Source organism: Mesoplodon mirus (genome assembly GCF_964341445.2).
Source record: "Mesoplodon mirus genome assembly, chromosome: 2".
NCBI lineage: Eukaryota > Metazoa > Chordata > Mammalia > Artiodactyla > Ziphiidae > Mesoplodon > Mesoplodon mirus.
In genome coordinates this window covers 83,838,710-83,859,769 of record NC_138977.1, presented here as the reverse complement: position 1 = coordinate 83,859,769, position 21,060 = coordinate 83,838,710, and the positions used below count along the sequence as shown (strand labels likewise).

The 21,060-nt window shown below is 42.7% G+C and overlaps 1 protein-coding gene across 2 annotated transcripts in view; it reads left to right on the top strand.

The window, feature by feature from the left end:
- Positions 1–20,017, top strand: part of BEND4 (BEN domain containing 4) — a 35,724-nt gene extending 15,707 nt beyond the window's left edge. Inside the window, exons 3-5 of one of the 2 annotated variants that reach the window (XM_082611031.1) lie at positions 4,387–4,478; positions 9,696–9,936; positions 13,563–20,017. In XM_082611031.1, the coding sequence (XP_082467157.1) occupies positions 4,387–4,478; positions 9,696–9,936; positions 13,563–13,780 (551 nt within the window). In that variant the 3' untranslated portion in view covers positions 13,781–20,017. The remainder of the gene's footprint in view (positions 1–4,386; positions 4,479–9,695; positions 9,937–13,562) is intronic. The other variant, XM_082611032.1, reaches the window with a different exon arrangement.
- The last annotated feature ends 1,043 nt before the right edge of the window (positions 20,018–21,060 follow it).

Sequence of the window (21,060 nt, the reverse complement as noted above, 5' to 3'; positions counted from 1 at the left end):
ACACATGTCAATTAAACAGAGACAGGACATTGTGATAATCAAGAGAATTACCATGCACCTGTAGGCTGAGTAACACTTAAAGCTCATTGTTTATTTCTAGACATTTACAGTTGAGGAACTTATACTTTACGGAGACGATAGGAATAGGACACTTGAAATAAGCATACAGATGGCATGGTTGTCAGAGGACAGTAAACAATTTCAATCTCCCTATAAAACTGTATGTGGTATACTTTGAGGTAAATGTTTTGAGTCTTTAAAAAACAATTATAGGGCTTCCCTGGTGGCGCAGTGGTTGAGAATCTGCCTGCTAATGCAGGGGACACGGGTTCAAGCCCTGGTCTGGGAGGATCCCACATGCTGCGGAGCAACTAGGCCCGTGAGCCACAACTACTGAGCCTGCGTGTCTGGAGCCTGTGCCCCGCAACAAGAGAGGCCGCGATAGTGAGAGGCCCGCGCACCGCGATGAAGAATGGACCCCACTTGCCACAACTAGAGAAAGCCCTCGCACAGAAACGAAGACCCAACACAGCCAAAAATAAATTAATTAATTAATAAACTCCTACCCCCAACATCTTCTTAAAAAAATAAAAGCGGGGCTTCCCTGGTGGCGCAGTGGTTGAGAATCTGCCTGCTAATGCAGGGGACACGGGTTCGAGCCCTGGTCTGGGAGGATCCCACATGCCGCGGAGCAACTGGGCCCGTGAGCCACAACTACTGAGCCTGCGCATCTGGAGCCTGTGCTCCGCAACAAGAGAGGCCGCGACAGTGAGAGGCCCGCGCACCGCGATGAAGAGTGGCCCCCACTTGCCACAACTAGAGAAAGCCCTCGCACAGAAACGAAGACCCGGCACAGCCAAAAATTTTTTTTTAATTAATTAATTAATAAACTCCTACCCCCAACATCTAAAAAATAAAATAAAAATAAAAATGAAAAGAAGGGCTTCCCTGGTGGCGCAGTGGTTGAGAGTCCACCTGCCAATGCAGGGGACACGGGTTCGTGCCCCGGTCCGGGAAGATCCCACATGCCGAGGAGCAGCTGGGCCCGTGAGCCATGGCCGCTGAGCCTGCGCGTCCAGAGCCTGTGCTCCGCAACGGGAGAGGCCACAACAGAGAGAGGCCCGCATACCGCAAAAAAAAAAAAAAAGAAAGAAAGAAAATCTTGCAGCATAGGAAATAAACACACACATTTTTTTAAAAAATAAAAAATAAAAGCAATTGTATAGCAAAGTAGATTAAATAATGCTTGAGGAACAAGAAGAGAAACTGATCAAGATGTTAGTGCAATGATCTGCCAGGAAAATTAGGTACTCGAGACCCAAGCACCCTTAATATGGGCAAAACAGAATCAGAGCAGTTCTCCTTGGAAGGCCCTTACTTAAGTGTCTCTCAGACAGTACAGCTGCCAACTGTGCAGAGTCAATTCAGTAGCTAAATGTGAGCCTTGCCTTCGGTCTTCCTGGCCTTCAGCCTTGTGCCCACATACCACCCACAAGACCCACTTGCCTTCAGGAGAGCCTTACAGCCAGTAAAGTCACATGAAATTCCAATTTCTTCCAGCGCATGTGCATCAGCCGGCATCGCTCAGGGCTTAGCACTGCTGCCTAAACACTGGGGGTGTAGAGATGGGAGAGTCGTCCTCCAAACCCTTCCAGGGCTATACAGGCAACACTGAAGGTCATATATAGCAAAGGAAGGGGAGATAACAGTCATGTAGACATTCTTCAAACAACTTCTAAGTAGTTATAATCCATACCCACTGTAGAAATTTTTTTAAACTGGTTTTTACAAGGATGATAAAGGATAAAGGTAATAATAACTGCCCTAATTCTGTTACCAAAATATAATCATTTTTAATTATTAACACTTTGGTTTATTTCTTTCCAATCTCTTCTCTGTGCACATAATTACTTTTATCATGGTTGAGGTCACACTGAATATTCAGTTTTGTAAGCGTTTTTGTGCTTCACTTAAACACTTTTTCCCTAAACATATGTAAAGTATGGATAAAGTATCAGAAGGAGTTTCATTCAAATCTTAGTCAGTCAGTGAGTATTTACAAATTTTACTAAAACTTCCTAACTAAATTCAGAGTAATACCTCTCACATGTCACTTGGAAAAGCAGTGACATATACACAGTTGCATTGCTGCTACCGAGATCCTTCTTTTCAGCAATGTGTAGGAGAGACTCACACACGAAGTTAAATGGAGTCCCAGAGGCCACACAGTTAATGAAAGGCCAGAACTCAACAGCAAACTTGTTTCCTGTCTCCGTGAGCTTCTCAAGTCTTCTGCTTTTTTCCTGTAGTCAGTGCCCATTGCCAGAAGATTCATTCTCACTCACTGTGGCATCAGCAAAGTGGGTTAGACTGTTTGTTTGTGGAACTCTAGTAATGTGGGAAATTATTGTTTGTCACTCAGTTAACTTGCTCAAACTTTTTGGTGAACACTGCAAACCTTTGCAGAAATGGTGTGGTTTAGAAAGTGGATTTTCTAGCTCTCAGTGACTTAAAGTCTCTGCTCAGCCATACCCAGGGTGAAAGTGTCTGTCGGAACATAGAACTGTTGGCCAGGAAGTGCGCCCCTTAAAAGGAACTTGGGCAAGGTCTGGCAGAATTATAAATAAAACACAGGGTTTAGTTACATCAGGGTGGGCTCTAAAGTGGGTTAGTCTTTTAATAGGATGATGAAATTAGAGGTACTTGACAGGTTTTATTAAACTTTGGTTTAATAAAAGTCCTACTTCAAACTGATAAACACATGCCTTCTTTTTGTTGAAGGCACAATCTTGTGGTTGTCCCGAAAATGCTTCTTTAATTTGAAGAATATATTCAAATGGGGCTTTCCTGGTGGCGCAGTGGTTGAGAGTCCACCTGCCGATGCAGGGGACACGGGTTCGTGCCCCGGTCCGGGAAGATCCCACATGCCGCGGAGCGGCTGGGCCTGTGAGCCATGGCCGCTGAGCCAGCGCATCCAGAGCCTGTTCTCCACAACGGGAGAGGCCACAGCAGTGAGAGGCCCGCGTACTGCAAAAATATATATATATATGTGTATATATATGTATATATATATATATTCAAGTGACTATACAAGAGTGACCTATGACACAGGTCTGTAAGACACAAATCTATAAGGATGTTATTTAAGAAAATATTTTTTGGCAAGAAGAAAAATTTCCTAACCTACTTCTACTTCTTATCATTCAAATTCTTCAAAAGGATGTTGATGTAGTTTTTGATTTATGTTGCAATGTGATGTCACCTTAAAAACCCAGAGCTATTAGCAGGGGATAAAGATAATTTCAGTTTGCTCTCTTAAAAAAAAAAGTGCTGAGAAAAACGAAGTGAAGAAAGCTCAGTGGTGATACTGTAAAATTAGGGTTTAGGTTAAATATTTATTATTTTCTTCAATGTGACAAAAACATCTTAAGAACACACACAGCCAAGACAGATGTCAGACTGTATGTTGAGTTAACATCTGTTCAGTTTTATTGTGATTATTCAGAGATTCTGTAAGACTGTGCCTCACAAAATATAGTGCAACAGTTAATGAAATACATAATAACCGAATCTGAATTGGACCAGATCAGGTGAGTTTCTGGAGAGGGGAGAAGTGAGACACTTACCGGAAAAACTACGTGGTCAGGTGTGTCTGTGTCAAGAAGCAGGTCTAAAGTGCATGGCTTACTACTTTGCTGAAAAACTAGGAATGAATGGCACTACAAATGAGCATTATATCATTGATCCAAAACCAGTGAAACATTAGTTTTCAGTACTTTAATTTTAAAAAGTACCATCGGGGGGCCTCCCTGGTGGCGCAGTGGTTGAGAGTCCGCCTGCCGATGCAGGGGATACGGGTTCGTGCCCCGGTCTGGGAGGATCCCATATGCCGCGGAGCGGCTGGGCCCGTGAGCCATGGCCGCTGGGCCTGCGCATCCGGAGCCTGTGCTCCGCAACGGGAGAGGCCACAACAGTGAGAGGCCCGCATACCGCAAAAACAAAAAAAAACAAAAAAAAACAAACAAACAAAAAAAAAAAGTACCATCGGGTGCTAATGTTACAACTGGAGTCAAAGAAGACATGTGTCTTCTGTGAGTTGTTCAGTGTGATATCATTATTACCCCAAATTCATCTTAGAGTAGGTTTGACTTAAAAGTTTTCAGTGAGCTGTGCTGAGCCTAAAAATTCTCCCCGAACCATAGCATCTGTTCTATATTTACAAACTGAAATAACTACAGATGTCAAATGAGAGAAGATTCTATTTCCTTTAGAAAATGAGTCTTTTTTTTTAGAAGTTTGCATCACAAATCTTTTTAAACCTTAAAGCTTTTTATTTTCCCGGCACAAAATAGCTAATGTGCAATTGTTGCAATTTCTTCTACCCAGTGCCCTGCCAGACGGTTTTAGACTACCTGAAGACGGTGCTTCAGCACTACAACCAGCTTGTGATCCCACAGCCAGCCGACCAGCCGGCCGAGGTAGGTCTCATTCCATTTGGAATTTCCTTAAGATGAAGCATCTTGGTAGTTTACCCATGTATATATATACCAGAACAGACTGGCTAGCAAAATACATGTTTGACTCCGAGGTTTATGGGTGAGTATATATCCTGTGGAGAAAGATCATGCATCATGAAGATTTAACTCTGTACTCTGAGGGGGAGAAAAAGAAATAGTTTAAATCCTGTGGGCAAGTCTCCCCCCATTCTTTTGGCACAGAGAACCCACCTGTCGTTCCCTCAGGCAGAGCCAGTGTTTGTTCCAAGTCTTCCCACCCTGAAAATCAGCCCTCCTTCGATTCTCCCTCCATCCCTCAATGATTATCTTTTCTTTCTCCTTCCATCACCCGAAGCATCCTATCAGCACCTTCATCCTACACCACAACACATCCCGCTCCTTGAAGGTCGGGCCCAGGTCTCGTCCCCATTGGCATCCCCAGTGCATGTCATCGAAGGCATTTGCTGAATGGGGACCTCATTCTTCTCCGTGGTTAAACACTTGAAAGACTGGTGTATATTCATTGCTCCACTCTCAGTTCTCCTTTGCCCTCCCCTGCCTCCGTAAGCCAGCTCCACCTCCATGACGCAGCGAATGGTCTGCAAGAGCCCCCCAGCCTGCTACTCTCCCAGTTGTCCAGTCCAGGGGCCCACTTTCCAGCCCCCGTCATCCACAGGGCCTCACCCCTCCTCCAGCTGCTCCCTTTCTCTGGGGCTTTGTGTCAGGACTCTCTTGTGGTTCCCCGTCCCTTTCTTATTAAGCTTTAAGGAGTTTTCCAATCACTGTTCTCTGGACTTTGATCTTTCATCTCTCCACTGCCTTTCTCTGCTCAGTTACACTCTCTGAACATCAACCATGTGTGGGTTAACGAGTCCCAAACCTAGATCTAGACCCCAGTCCCCAGGACTCAACTCCAGACCATTGTGTCCTACTGCCTGACCAGTGGAACTCACGATGCCTCCTCTGAATACCCATCGTTACTCCTGTGTCCTCTTCAATAAAAGCAGCACCAGCCCTGGGCAGAAACTTTCAAGGCATCACAGACTCTTCCTCTTCCTCATTCCTCACAGTCACATTGAACAGTCTCTTCTCTAGTTCATTCGCAGTCACATGTCACCTGGGCTGTTGCAGTAGATTCTTTCTTCTCCGTGCTCCACACTGGAAAGTTGTTTTTCTAAAATACAGATCCAAGGGCTTCCCTGGTGGCGCAGTGGTTGAGAGTCCGCCTGCCGATTCAGGGGACACGGGTTCGTGCCCCGGTCCGGGAAGATCCCACATGCCGTGCAGCGGCTGGGCCTGTGAGCCATGGCCGCTGAGCCTGTGCGTCTGGAGCCTGTGCTCCACAGCCGGAGAGGCCACGGCAGTGAGAGGCCCGCGTACCGCAGAAAGAAAGAAAGAAAGGAAGGAAGGGAGGGAGGGAGGGAGGGAGGGAGGAAGGAAGGAAAAGAAAGAAAGAAAAATACAGATCCAAAATAAATGTCACATGCTTAAAATCCTTAGCTCCCTAAAATAGGGTCCACATTTTTATTTATTTATTTTTTTAACCGACCCCTCTTTTAAACCCAAAGTCTTTCCAATCAGTTCCTTTTCTTTTTTTAAATTTATTTATTTTATTTGGTTGTGCCAGGTCTTAGCTGCGGCGGGTAGGCTTCTTAGTTGTACCTTGTGGGCTCCCTAGTTGCAGCATGCATGTGGGATCTAGTTCCCTGACCAGGGATCGAACCCAGGCCCCCTGCATTGGGAGCTTGGAGTCCTACCCACTGCGCCACCAGGGAAGTCCCAGGTCCACATTTTTTAACTTGACATTTCTATTATACAAAAAGCACATCTGAAAAGCCCACTTCTTCCAGAAGCTCTTCCTGATTGCCACACCCCTCTGTGCTCAGAGAGCACATTGTTCATGAGACTAAATCAGAACTTACTTAAAAGTTAATATACGATGGACATATATACACTACCAAACGTAAGGTAGATAGCTAGTGGGAAGCAGCCGCATAGCACAGGGAGATCAGCTCGGTGCCTTGTGACCGCCTGGAGGGGTGGGATAGGGAGGGTGGGAGGGAGACGCAAAAGGGAGGGGATATGGAAACATATGTATATGTATAACTGATTAAATTTGTTATAAGGCAAAAAATTAAAAAAAAAAAAAGTTAATATACGCCTCCGTCTTCCATCTGGATATGACTCTATGAAGACATTAAATAAGTGCTGTTGAAATTGGTTTGTTCAAAGTGACTTGACAATAGGTCAGAGTTGGTATAGGTCACCAGTACCCTTTTGGTGGCTAATATGAAGAGAATTCTATAAAAATATAAAAATAAGGGAAAAATCTACATTTCCTCCAGATAGGACTATTTAAACCTTTATTACCCATCATCATCGTTATTACTATATTATTTTTATTGTCATTTCAGGCAAATGAGCATCTTCTCAGTAGCATTATTTAATCACATTTGATTTCTGTTAGCTGTGCTGAAACAGCATGGGTAACCTCATCCACAACACAGAGCAGTCTGAGTTGTTTGGGGCTATAAATGACTTTCTCTCTTACTCCTTCCTTCCCTCCCTCTCCCTCCCTCCCTCCCTCCCTTCCCTCCTTCCTTCCTTCCTTCCTCTCTCCCTCTTTCCCTTTCTTTCTTTCTTTCTTGAAAATGACCTCCAAATGGTATTTCTACATTTTGGAAGAGCTGTTGAGCTCTTCTGTAGGAGTGGATGCTTTCAAGCTTGGAGAGGGCACCTTCCCTGGATTGCCAGCTCTCTCATCTCAAGTACCTCCCATCTTGAAGTAGCCTCAGCTCTTGTTTTAGGGGCAACTCTGAATATGGGGACAGGGTTCCCAGCTGTGCCTTCTGACTTGTGAGACTTTGGGAGAGGATTTAACCTTGGCCAAACAGCCACGGGCATCCTGGCTTGCCAGATGAGCTCACACACCCGAGGGAAAGCTGTTTTTAAAACATACAGTGTTAGGTAAATAAAAGGTTTGAATACTAGCTGCACAGTCTCCTTTTGTAAGGCTGACAAGCGTACTTACAGAGACAATGACCAAGAGGATGATTTCAAATTAAGGATGGTGGAAGGCCTCTGTCCTCAGTAGCCCTTTTTAATGGCCTCTTGTCTTCGGTGCTCTCCTTACAGTTCTTTAACTTTGCCAATTTATACACAGTAGAAGCTCTTCAGTGTCCCAGTACCACAGAAGTTTAAAGAAAAGTAAGAGGGCTTCCCTGGTGGCGCAGTGGTAGAGAGTCTGCCTGCCGATGCAGGGGACACGGGTTCATGCCCCGGTCTGGGAAGATCCCACATGCCGCGGAGCAGCTGGGCCCGTGAGCCATGGCCGCTGAGCCTGCGCGTCCAGAGCCTGTGCTCCGCAATGGGAGAGGCCACAACAGTGAGAGGCCCGCGTACCGCAAAAAAAAAAAGAAAGAAAAGTAAACTCTTCATTGTAGCCACCGGTATTGAGTGTCTGCTCCGTGCCAGCAGCGGTAGTATTTACTGCATCAGTCACCCACCGGATGGATGTTCATTGCACCTAGTATATGTCAGGCACTGTTCTTCCTTGCTATCTGCCTCCTCCCCCCACCCAGCCATAACCTTCTGTTCCTTATCTTTGTGGAGGACACCCCCGTTGCACCTGGGAATCATCTTCACTCCTCAGTCCCCCGTACCCTGGCTCAGTGGGTTGGTTGCCTGACCACCTCGGGTTTACATCTCTCATCCTCACTTCTCCATCGGCACTGCCCGTCACTCCAGTCGTCCCTCCATCTCTCCCCTCCTGCCGTGAAACAGCAGCCTGGGCTGAAGGACCCTTCGGAACCTCTGGGCTCCCGCCCATCTTTTGAGCATACATAGTACACAGAGCCAAGGGTCGGTTTATGCTCCCGAGTACTCGTATTTTAAACCCATGATAATTTAGTACTCCCCATGCTATAGATGGGGAAACTTTGGTCCAACAAGTTAAAGTAATTTGCTCAAGAAACAACAAATAAAACCCAGAACAAAGATTTAGTTCAAACCCAGGCTGACTCTAAATTCAAACCACAAACCACCTCCCTCAGCTGCTTCCCTTAAAAAGGACACAGAGTCACACTCAAGCTATTTCAAGGGAGTATGAATGCTGTGGTGATGAGTTTCCATGGGTATAATTCAGTCACAGTTTCATAGCCATACCTGCCGCCTCTTTCTTTCCTGTTGGCTCCTATACCATTTGCCCTTCTCAGAGCTTAACTGAACAGAGCACTTTTTTAAATTAAAAGCTGTCAGTTCCAAATAGTGCCAAATTTATAACCTGTAGTAAATTTGCAGAGTTGTAAAACTGAGTGAGTTTCCCTTCTTTATTTTGTACACCTTAATTACTGGGGAAGAAGTACATTAAAACTGAGATCATGGGTTAATTAATTTGTCCTGGACTGTAGAATTTTATGGACAACCAGAACTAAAATAATGGTTGTGTAGGTGCAATTGACTAAACATGGCTTATAAATGTTACAGAAATTCCTGTAATTAGTCCCACTGCAACTATTTAGCCTGGGAATTTTATAGCAGACATAAATTATGAAGGTGAAAAGTAAGAAAAATCTTGAGTTGACATAGTGGCATTTGCAGAAGCTATAATTTGAGGAAACTTGTTTTGCATTATTATTAGTGATTATTTTTTTCTGTTTCCACGATTCCCCCTCTTTAAAATTCACTTTTTAATGTTTCCACTGAAATACAATGGCTATCAGATATTAGGTGCATGAAACACAAAAAAATACCTTATGGAAGTAGCCCACCAGCATCATTTCTAAAAGTACTTAACCGCCAACCAAAGGATGAAGAGACCTGTTTGATCACACTCTTCAAAGTCATTTTTTGCATATTTTAATAGACTGAAAAGGAAAGTTACAGGTTATATTTAAATAGTGTTCCCTGTCATTGGATCTTGACACATTTTAACCTACCTGTTAAAATGCAAGTTATAAATAGCTCCTCTTTCAAAGGTGTTCATTATACCTCATTGGCTCTTGTTATAGAAAATGCAAATGTAATTTGAAAAGTGCCCCGTTCTGAGTGTGAGCAATTACTTGTGCTCTTCAGTACCTGGTTCATTGTCAGTATAGCCACTTGGTTAAAAAGCATGTTTGCCTTTGAAATGGAGATCGCCTGTGCTGCTGGCTGGCTCGCCAGCTAAGTAGGTAATGAGAAAATATTTCGCTTTTCCAGGGAAGCAAGCAGCTGTTGAACAACTATCCTGTCTACATAACGAGCAAACAGTGGGACGAGGCTGTAAATTCTTCAAAGAAAGACGGGAGGCGGCTCCTTCGATACCTCATCAGATTTGTTTTCACAACCGATGAGCTTAAGTACTCATGCGGCCTTGGGAAAAGGAAAAGGTCAGTGCAGTCAGGAGAGACAGGTCCTGAAAGACGCCCTCTGGATCCAGTTAAAGTAACATGCCTCCGAGGTACTGCATCCTTCCACTCAGTGTCCATCTGTGATCTCATTTCACCGCATTGGCTGTGGCTCCCCCGTGCAAGTGTTCAGCCTTTACTGTATTTTGGTTTTTTTCCGCTGAGACGTTATAGTCTTCATGTGGCCCATCTCCTTGGTATCAAGAAGTTCTTTAAAAATTCTCCGTTTGCTTTAGCACTTAATGGCACATAAGCACTGCATAGCACCTCATGTTTCACGCTTTAAGTTCAGATTTTCTTTGCTGCCCGGGAAGGCAACCTCCAGCAAAACTGGAGCACTGGGGAAAGCACAGAGGAAAAGAAGCCGAGGAACCTCAAAAATTATCCCAATTTCATTTGCAGCCTATGACGCCCTCCCCCAATCTAGCTACCTTCTCAAGAATACTTGCCCCAACTCCTTAAATTCATTTAGAATTAATTTTCCTTAGGCCTAAAGTATTTCTCGCCCACTCAGATTTTATTCTGTTCAGTTTTTTTTAAGTTTCTGTATTAAAACACACTACTCAGATAATACCATTTCTGCAGCATTAACAGCTGATTACTTTGTAGCTGATCCACACTATGGATAGGCCAGGTAAGGGTAAGATAGAGGGTAAGGAGGTGTATACGGTTGATTCAGTGGGTGCAAATAAATAAACACAGACAAGTGGAAACATTATGGTGCCAACAAAAGCGCATTCACACCTGAAAAGTCCACATCAAATAGCTCAAATATTAACCTATACAGTTCAAGAGTGATTTTATTGGTTGGAAAGACAATAATGATTTACTCTGGACGGGGATCGGAATATTTCCTGGTGAAGAAACCACAGTGAAAAACCTTCTCACTGATAAGGCCTTAGTCATCAGAAGGGACACTCACTCCTACACCCCTCTGGGCCTGCCCACAGTGACTGTCAGCATGCCTGAGGTGCCTGTGTAGTATTTGTTAGTAGTGGAGATCCCCAGACCCACCCTGAACTTCTGATTCAGGGTGTCTGGCGTGAAGACAGAGGAGGCACACATGACTGTACCTCACGACCACCCCAGGTGATTGATGCTGGTGGCCTAGACTTGAGAAAACCACCTAGAATGAAAACACCAGCATTAACTCAGCACAGGTGTGCTGGAGCACCCCCTGTTGGCCAGTCTGAAAATTCTACTTACTCAGAGTGACTGGGTGATGGAAATTTCCAGGGGCTGTCTTAGCAAACTGGCCATAGTTGCCTTTATTCCCCAGCATCATCAGAGCAGACGGAGGCAGCAGAGGCAGTGGTGAGCTTGGGTGTCCTGAGAGCCTGCTCCACGAGTACTCTGGAAGTTGCCCTGAGGCTTACAAGGGAATCAGGATAAGGGGCCCCACTAAGGTATCCCTTTCCAGAAATCCTTGTTAAACAATTTATATTTTAGCAAGCAAGTCAGTGAAATTGAGGGATTAATATACGTCTCAAAGCACTAGTGTCAGTGCTGCGGGACCCACTGTGACACCGATGCAGCCCAGGCTGCCTGACCAGAATGTGCACTCTCCAGCAGGGAGAGCTGGGCAGGACCCACAGGCTTCCACCCGCCCATGGGTGGAGAATGCACAGGCAAGAACTGCTGATTGTGTCAGGGGCAGCTGGTTAGAGCATTTATGTCTGTCCCAAAGGCTGAAATCCTGGGGCCTTCCTGTGACCTAAATGGGATTCCCTTCCTGCAGGTTTATGCTTGCTGACTCCCAGGGTAGACATCCTTATGGTCAGCAAGATTAGAATGGCCAAGGAAGCCTCAGACAGCTGGACACTTGAGGGATGGAAAGCAGGGTGCTTTGGGGAATGAAATTAAATTCTAGGCTGGCCTGTCCCCAGGGTGGTTTGACCCCAGAAGGAAGGGGGGTCAATGATGTGAGGATGCTTCCTATCCGTGTAACGGAATGAGCTCTACTTTTAGCCTGTAGTAGTCTGGCACAACGTTAGGGGAAGTCCTGTTGCAGCAGCGGGCGCTGAGGAGGGGGAGGAGGTGGGAGGTGTCACAGAGCAGCACGTTCTTAGAGGGGCAGGGCTGCAGCAGCATCAGCAGTTAGCCTTGACTTCCTCTCCTGCATACTTGGAGTCTTTCATTTCTTTGTGTTCATATGAGAGTGGGGAATCTGGATAGAGATAAACTACTTAAACAGTCATTGAATACTTACTGAACACATGAGGTAGGGAACTTGAGGAAGACAGAGAGGAATAGAAAACAGGATGCCTGAATTCTGGAGTTGATAGCTTGGCTGGAGATGATTTGAGGACATAATGAATAGATGTGAATGCAAGGAAAATAATAGGGAGAGGACTAGATATTTGAGCACTAGTGGTCCCAGAATACCTGCTTTCTCTCTGCTCAGCATTATAATGACCATGACCTAGGTTTGAAAAGCATCCTTCTGTGTTTCCTAGGCCTGTACCCCAGCATAAGCCATCTGGTTCCTGACAGTTTTCCAGGGCGAGGAGCTGAATAAACACAGTTGTGTCCCCAAGGAGGGCCACTAGGGCTGGGACTTAGGCGGAGTGAATGAGTCTCTCACCTCAGGCATGGAGTTGAAGGGGATGCTCCTGCGTCTCTGCTAAGATGGGCACAGTTCAGTTCATGGGATTTTTCTGGTCCAGGTACTTAAAAGCATCAGCTTCCATGGGCAAATAGGGTTGGGATTTCACAAATAAATTTCAGACAAATCCAGTCCTACAACCAGAACCACTGTCTTGTAGAGGGAGCAGTGCTGGCGAAGAAATGGTGTGTAAATGGCAGTCACCTTGAACTTTCAGTCAGCTGTGAAAAAAAACACAGTTTGACTTAGAACTTTTTCCAGAATGCTCATTTCAGTAGAATTTTTTCCAGAATGCTCATTTCAGTTTACAGATGTCCATATTAAAATAGCTGTGTAGGAACTATACATGTCCCCTGACTCCCTGAGAAAATAGAGGAAGGGTTAATATGAGCTCAACCCAAGGGAGTTTGTTTCATTGGAGTCTGAGCTACTTGTTATATATTCTTTCTTCCAGGCACGCTAATTGCTTTCTGGTGATATTAAATATTTAGAGGAAAAGTCATCTAAAAAATATTTGTCAGTACACTTATAGATATCACAATTAGAGAAATAAAGTATAGCCTATAGTAACATTTTAAGAATGTGAAAACCTCTTCTGAACCAAAACTTAGGCAGTTTCTTACTCATTGAGATTTTATTTTTTTGCACTTAATCTACAAATCAGTAGCTGGTTAAAGAATACCATCTAATGATATTTGCTATGCTTCTGGAGATAGTTAACACTCTAAAAGTGTGAGCATGTTAACAACAGGGTTTTGAAATGTACTCTTAACTTTTCTTACCAAGCATGGTGCATACCACGCCTCGCAAATCAAATTTACCTTTCATAGCAATCGTGCCTTAGAGGGATCACTCTCACTTATGTAATTTTTACTTTTGCACCTGAGTAGAAAATGTGTATGGCGTAAGTTGGGTCTAATAAGTGACATCATCATGGCATTACATTGGATGTCCCATAAAGCCTTCCTTATAGAGCTTTTGTTAAAGTTTAAGCAGCCTTCCTGTCATTCGCTGCAAAAACCAGCTGTTTTTCTCTCTCTTTTTTTTTTTTTACTGTTGTGTGTATTCCCACAGAATTCATTAGGATGCACTGTACCTCCAACCCCGACTGGTGGATGCCCTCGGAGGAGCAGATAAACAAAGTGTTCAGTGACGCTGTGGGTCACGCTCGGCAGGGGCGGGCAGTGGGGACTTTCCTGCACAACGGAGGCTCATTTTATGAAGGGATCGATCACCAGGCTTCCCAGGATGAAGTCTTCAGTAAAAATTCCCAGGATGGGTCTGGTGATTAGTGGACAAAACCTTTCCACACTAGCAGCCGGTCCTCTCAAGAGTTCCAGTTGTGAATGTTCTGTACCATCACTTTAGAATCCAAAGCATGTCACTCTGTCACATCCTAACAGAGTTAAGGTTTACACATCCTAAACCTTAACTCTTGACCTACTGCCACAGTTCCTAGTACAAACCCATTTTAGGGTTGTTTGGGAAGTCTATGGAGCCTACAGAGATTTTCAGAATATTTCAGAATATTACATTATACAAAGAAAGTTGATTTTAAATGATGACTAGTTAGACGGTGAGGGTGAAAAAAGAGAGGTGAGCTCCTGGTCACCTGTCTGGAATCTTCAAGTAAGCTCTGTTTCCTGAGCAGAGCTGGTCCCCACAGAGATTGGGTTAGTGTTCCTGCCCATGGGAGAAGGTAGAGACACGGCGTTATCCTAAGGGACAAGGAACAAGCATTCTCTTAATTTAATTCAAATAAGTTGTCTTTATGTTTTCCAAAGACTTGAATTTATACTTCTCAGCAAAGACATAGGATAGGTGACATTGCATGCTGTGTCTACATTGACAGAGCCTGTTATTAAAAAGAAACCAGAGGTCAGAAGCCACCTGTAGACAATGATTAATTGGAAGTCAGCTGTTATTTTTACCACACAAAAAAATTTCTACTGTGTTGATCAGGAAGGCACTATGTGATCTCTGAAGTTAACAAACAGTAATAGTTTTCGCTGTATCAGTCAAGAAACATCCAAAGATTCAAAACCATTTTCAGATGCTTGATTTTGTAAGTTCACAGATCCACAGTTTTCCATAGCCTTAAATCGGGCTTTGTTGACACAGTGCCAAAGTGATGGGTTGAACAATGAGAATTTCAGTCAGCTAGTTGTTTGGTGCACTGAGGACCAAACAAGTGATGTGACTGATGGTATTCACTGAATTGACCAGATGTTCTGGAATTGTACACACACACAGCTTCAAGGCCATTCTGACAACTATGCAATGGGCTTGTCTGTAATTTCTCAGAAATTCGAGGGTCTTTTTGTGCTGAGTTGATCTTTAGAATTTGCATAAATCTTGTTTCTTGTTGTCACCGATGGAAATGTTTCATCCCAACTGTTGTGTGCCCCCTTCCCGCCAGTATTCCCCTGAACTACTGGCTCTGGCTGAGTTAGCAATGACCACTCCCACCCACTTTCCCTGGTTTAATTTGTTGAGCTTCATCTGTGAAGTTAGTAGTAATGTCTTTGGAACCATTTCTTATCCACAGATGCTTTCTGAGAATCTTTCTGAGTGCTTCAGGTTTGGGTGGGAGGGGAGGCTTCCTTTATCACCCTAATCCAGATGTCTGCATTCTTTGTAGAGTTGAGGGCTAAATGGGCAACTGTTAGTGAAGGCTGCTAATGTCATCTACAAACATGACTAAGGGTTTTGAAAATGGTTTGGAAATTCATTTAAAGTTTATGAGCATCCATGCATAAAGAGGGTTTTTTGCCACTTTTTGACAAAGTAAAATAATAAATTACCCTTTATCTTCTGTAATTAGCATCAGCTCTGTGCATGACCGTAGCAATAGGTCCTTCTTTAGCTTTTGTTATGATGATTAGTTTCCCCCACTGAAAAGTTTGTTTATAGAGATGGTCATTTGTCAGATCTGTTAAATGGTATGGGGAGAACTAATATTTCAATCCTGTTTTGGAGCAACTTTGCTAAAATTTGCAGGTAAAGGAAAAGATCAGGGCAAATGCAGTGCTTCTGGGAACGATGAGACTAGTATCTTTGGCTATCCGAGGAAGAAGGATACTCCCTGAGGAGTTTTCAAGGTCTAGAAGTCAATATCTTATAAGAATCTTTGGTGACATGAAATCTTAGCCAGGAGAAAAATACCACCATAATCTCACCTGTCTCTCCATCTTACTTTTCCTTTCTTTGCATTGGACTTTAGTTATCCTTACTGCTGATTTCACTGTCCTTTTTTTTTTTTCTATAGCAGCAGTATTTGACCACTGCCTTAAAAAAAAAACAAAAGAACTTCCAATTCTTATTGTTTCCCTGAAAGCTTGCGAATTCCACAGATCTTCACATCTACGCGTCATCATGGAGCCGTGTGTCGTGCTGATCTTCGCTGAAGGTGGCGATGGAGCATTTCTGCATTCACTCTCCATAGCCTTACAGGTTGGCATGCTTACGACAAGTGCTTGCTCCACTCCTGTTATCATCCCCTGAGAAGGCTCCTGGGGTCAGGAGGCTCTGCCCCTCAAGACCCGTGGTTGCACCAGCCTTTGCTCGAAGGTACACCTGGTCTCTTCCTCCCACCCCTATTTTCAGGTGAATTATCTCTCTATCAGCTGTTTTCCAATACTTCACAAATTCTAAAATGTTAAGAGCTGCACACTGGTCATCTCTTATGTACACGAGCAATCAAGGTCCAGCAAGATGACTGACTTAGCATCGCACAGCCAGTTCCACCGCCTCTCCTGGGTCTAGGACCTACGATCCCCTGTCCCCAGTCAGACGTTCCTTTCCACTCTTCACCGTTGATGTAGTTGCTGTGTTCCTTTAGCCGAACCCACCGCCTGACCCGGGCACTAATGGCCCTTGGGCTGTGACACAGTATCTGCTTGGCTGTTCTGCTTTGTCCTCTCCTTAGTCCATGTCACATGCTGCTATTTGCACTTCCCCTTTAAGGCTGGTATATTACCTGGCTCTTGCTGGTTGCCTGCATGGTCACCTGATTTTCAAATCAGGGTTTGCAAGGATCGTTCACTTATTTTTTTGGTAAGGCCATTGCAGCCTCTGTAGCAAGGTTAAAAGCTCACCAGTGAGAAGACTGGATGCTGTCACTGCTCTGTCAGCCTTTCCGTTGATCTCTTCGGAGACCTGGAGACGTGTATATTTTCTTGATTTGATCTTCTACATCTTTGTCTGGCAGTTGGATAAATTGCTCTCTTGAGGAGACACTCATACTCATGTCAGCTTTTAGCAGCTTCCTTGAGTCATTTTAGCATTGGAATAACATAGATTGAATTAAAACAGCTCAGGATGCAGCTTTGCTCCACCTCATTGGTGAGAGAAAAGGTCATAGGTCTGGCCTGACACCACAGACCAAATTTGGTATTTTGTCAGTGACTGGGCATGGTTCATAATCCCATCTGTCAAGGGAACCATACCTACTCTCAGTGACAGTGTCTTGATGTGTCCTGAGTTTTCCCAAATTAAAGTCACACCACAAAGAGCATGCCTGCTTTCCCAGTGAATGGAACGCCAAGTGCAGTTCCGCTTGGCCCAGCATAACCCTTCAGCGATCTGTTTGGAGGATGTAGGCCAGGAACCGGGAGATGGGGTGGGGGGATGCGTCATACTCTGCGAGCAGTTACTAAGCTCCCATTTCTCATGGTCTCTTTTGAAGGTCCACCATTCACAATCTCATGGTTTAACCTCAGTATTAAATGCTTTGGAGAAAATCTGTCAATTGAAAATATTCAGCCCTGAACCCAGGCACCACCCTCTTGGTTGAGAATTTCCACCACAGCACTGAGGCTACTGTCACCATTTACGTTTCATAAGGCTTCACTAGGAACGGAGAGGATAGTATGAGAGCATTTGCTGGAAATGGTCATCATCTCCTTTGGTAGGGGAATTGGGAGATAACGTTATACACGTGGCTACTTCGTAGCTGTAGGACAAGTGGGTCATTTTATATTCTGGATCTTTGTTAGCCCTTCATCAGTCATAAACACATTGACCTGAGAGATTTGTTCACCAGGATTATAAGGCGATATAAATTACTCAATATCTTATTTGATCCAGCTCCTCCATGTGTCAGCGATAGAATGGTTAAGTCCAGTATATTCTTGTAATATCAGATGTTTTCCAAAAATCTAGACAATAATACAAACTTGGGAATCTACAAGTTCGTGATGGCTACATTTTCCTGCCACCTTTAATGGCTTGACCTCCTGTGGCTATCAGAAAATGGATGGAGCATCGAGGAGGATGAAGCATGCACTGTTTTCAGGAAAGCAAACTTACGTTGCCCTCATTTGAATTCTGTCATTCAGCGTGTACTCTAGAACCTAAACCTAATACCCACTGACTACCTCCTTAGTTTTTCTTAGATTTCTATCATTTTAAAAAGTCTCATTCTTGGATAACTTCGTTTTAAAAAATATTTAAACTTTTCTCATTTCACAGTACAGATGTTTGTAATTTTTGACAGCTCTTACATACCAGTTTTTAGAAATGTAATAGAAAGTGATTTTGCACATATGGTGCAAGCCTTGCTGGTGCGTGTTTAATGTGGTGACACTTGCCAAAACTGCTTGGCAAAACATGTCAAATAGGATGCTTGAGTCAGAACTCGAGTGTAAATGTGTCTAAACAGCAGTATGTATCATTATGATATATTTTTGTAAACATAGTGATGGCTTATTTCAGTCGTGTAAGTACTGGATAAAAATAACCACTTCACTTGAATAATGTAGAAAAATGTCACCCAGTTGATGGCCTTCCGCAGTTACTTACATTTTATCAGCCAGTGGCATCACTTCTTCTATTTGTGTTATTATTTAGAGGAGAGTGAAGAATTGATACCAGACAACATGGAGTGCAAAAATAACTCACCAATATTTGCCTCCTAATGAAAATTCAAAACTATAACGGATATGTTTACACATTAGAGACCCCTTTTACCCTCCACAGTATATTCAATTGCAAGAAACATTGAGAGGTCTGGACTTCACTCATCTAATGACCAGCTCAGCAAGCTTGGCTCTTGAAAGCACTAAATTACCAAATCATTGTGGTAAAAGTGACCAGATTAAATTTCCTCATGACCATCCATAGCTGGCTAATATACAGGCTAGGTTTTCACTGAATCACAATTCCCCAAATTACAGTGAAAATTCATCTGCTAAGATGACTTATTCAGAAGACTCTTCATTCTCAGAATAATTGCCCCACTACAAGTAGCCTGATGGGTCTTGTGCACATTGGAAAACTATTTAGGCCCATTCAAAACCACTAACAATAACAGTAGCTATAGCTTATATACATTGAGCCCTTGTGCACCAGGTACTTTGGTAAGCACTTTAATGCATCATCTCATTTTGATCCTCACAACCACCCTCTAGGGTGTTACTGTTACCACCCCATTTTATTGATAAGGGCACTGCCCAAGGTACTCAGCTAATAAGAGGAAATCTTTGGGTTTAGTAAGCAGAATGACTAGTTTTCCCTAGTAGTTAAGGTTCTCAACCCCCTTAAACACTTTGGAATGGATTTGTTGTTTAATTGAAGTAGTGGATAAATTAAAATTTGTTCACATTTCTGTCATAGGTTCCCAGTACAAAAACGCAGGGATATAAAAGCAAAACTTTAAACTCAGTGAAGTGATGGTCTTTGGGAACGGCTAGATGGTAGAAATGGCACTGGACATCAGTTAGTCGATGTCCATTCACTTTTCACATTTGTTGTATTCATAGCCTTAGAATTGATGAGTCTGGTTTGGAAGAGAGGGTTTCAATCTATGATGTCACTGTGAGAACTGTCGTGAAGTTTTTGTAGGAAAATACAGTAATCTGTTCTTTCCTGTAGTTGTGGCTTTAACATCTCTGGCTGTGTTTAAGTTCAAGAGCTTGCCATGGCCATCAGGGCCTGGCTTTGTTTCTAAGGAATAAGGGCATGTCCATGAGAGGGGTCCTGAAACCTTCAAGGTCACTGGTCTAGTCCGACCCTGCCCCATTTAAGCATTGCCCTTGTGTGTCTCTCCTCTCTGGAACTTTATGTAGCAGCCTAACACTGGGGCCAACTTGCCTTTACTCTATTTTCTATGATGAACACTTGTGGAGAAACTGTGACAAATCCATTGATCCTAATATTTTTATTGTTGAAGTCTTGTTGATTCTCTATGAATAATTTCTATTTGATTGTACTGTGTAGAGTTAAAACCCACCAGAGGTATGTTAATAAAACTATAAATGCGTAGTGTAATATAGAATAGCAAGATTTTTTGTGAACAATTTATATAGAAGAGTAAGTTGTTTTTTAAGTGTTAGGCACTTTTCTTTTAGGAACTTAAAATGTTATAAGAGTTTTTTAAACATTCAATATTTTTAATTATAAGAAACATTTGTTACTAGAGCCAATTATTTCAGGTGTTCTAACTGGAGTATTGATTTTATTACCTCATATACCTCTAGAATGCCACATGTTCTGTTGGAGATAAAATTGCACAATAAATGTCAAGTCTCTGTTAAGTGTTTTAACTTGCTTTTTGCATCTTTCTCCAAGATGCTTTTCTGGTTTGTTTGTTTGTTTGTTTTTAAACAGAAAAGATGGTTATGTCAGGGAACTGACCAGAACTCATCCAAAAATTCACTTGATCTAGTGAATGAATGGGACAACCAATGATGATCCAGGAGTGACATGTAATCCAATGTTTCTGTACAGTATTTTGTACATTCACATTTTAAACATACATGCTTCTATAGTTCCATTCTATCAGGGAGAGGAGGAACCCTACAGCTGCTACTCTTGACTTTTAACAATAAACAGACGCTGCTTGTTTATGGTTTTTGAACAGTGACCTGACTACCAAAGTAAAGTAGCTATGGCTAAATAAGGTGGTGTAGTGGTGGCTTCCCACTTTTAGTTATTATGTAAAATATAAATCTGATGTATCAACCATTACTGAACAGCGAAACTGCATAAGTGTCATTCATAAGTTAGACTAAGTAAAAACTAAGACAAAACACATTTTTCATTTTAGGGAAAAGATGTTTTATGCAATGTTCTGAACAGTAGTTTTGGATGAAAAAATAATAATTTAGTCCAAATAATTTGAGTTTGAATTGGGATATCAATTAAAATGAAATTTAAATTATTTTATTATTCTAAAGCATTAAAAGAGGATTATTAAGTAACTTCGGTTTTTAATATTTTATAGCAGGTCACACAGAGTAAAAGCTACAGACCAAAAAAGTATTAGGAACAAATTCAGCAAGGTTGCAGTATACAAGATCGATATACGAAAATCAACTGTATTTCTATACACTAACAATAAACACTCTGAAAATGAAACTTAAAAAACAATTTTATTTTCAATAACATCAGAAAGAACAAAATACTTAGGAATAAATTTTAAATAAATTTTAAAATTTAAATAAAATTTAAACTGCAAACTAAACACATTATTGGAAGAAATTTTAAAAGATCTAAATAACGGGAAGACATCCCATGATAATGAAGTGGAAGAATCGATATTGTTAAGATGGCAATACTCCCCAAATTGATC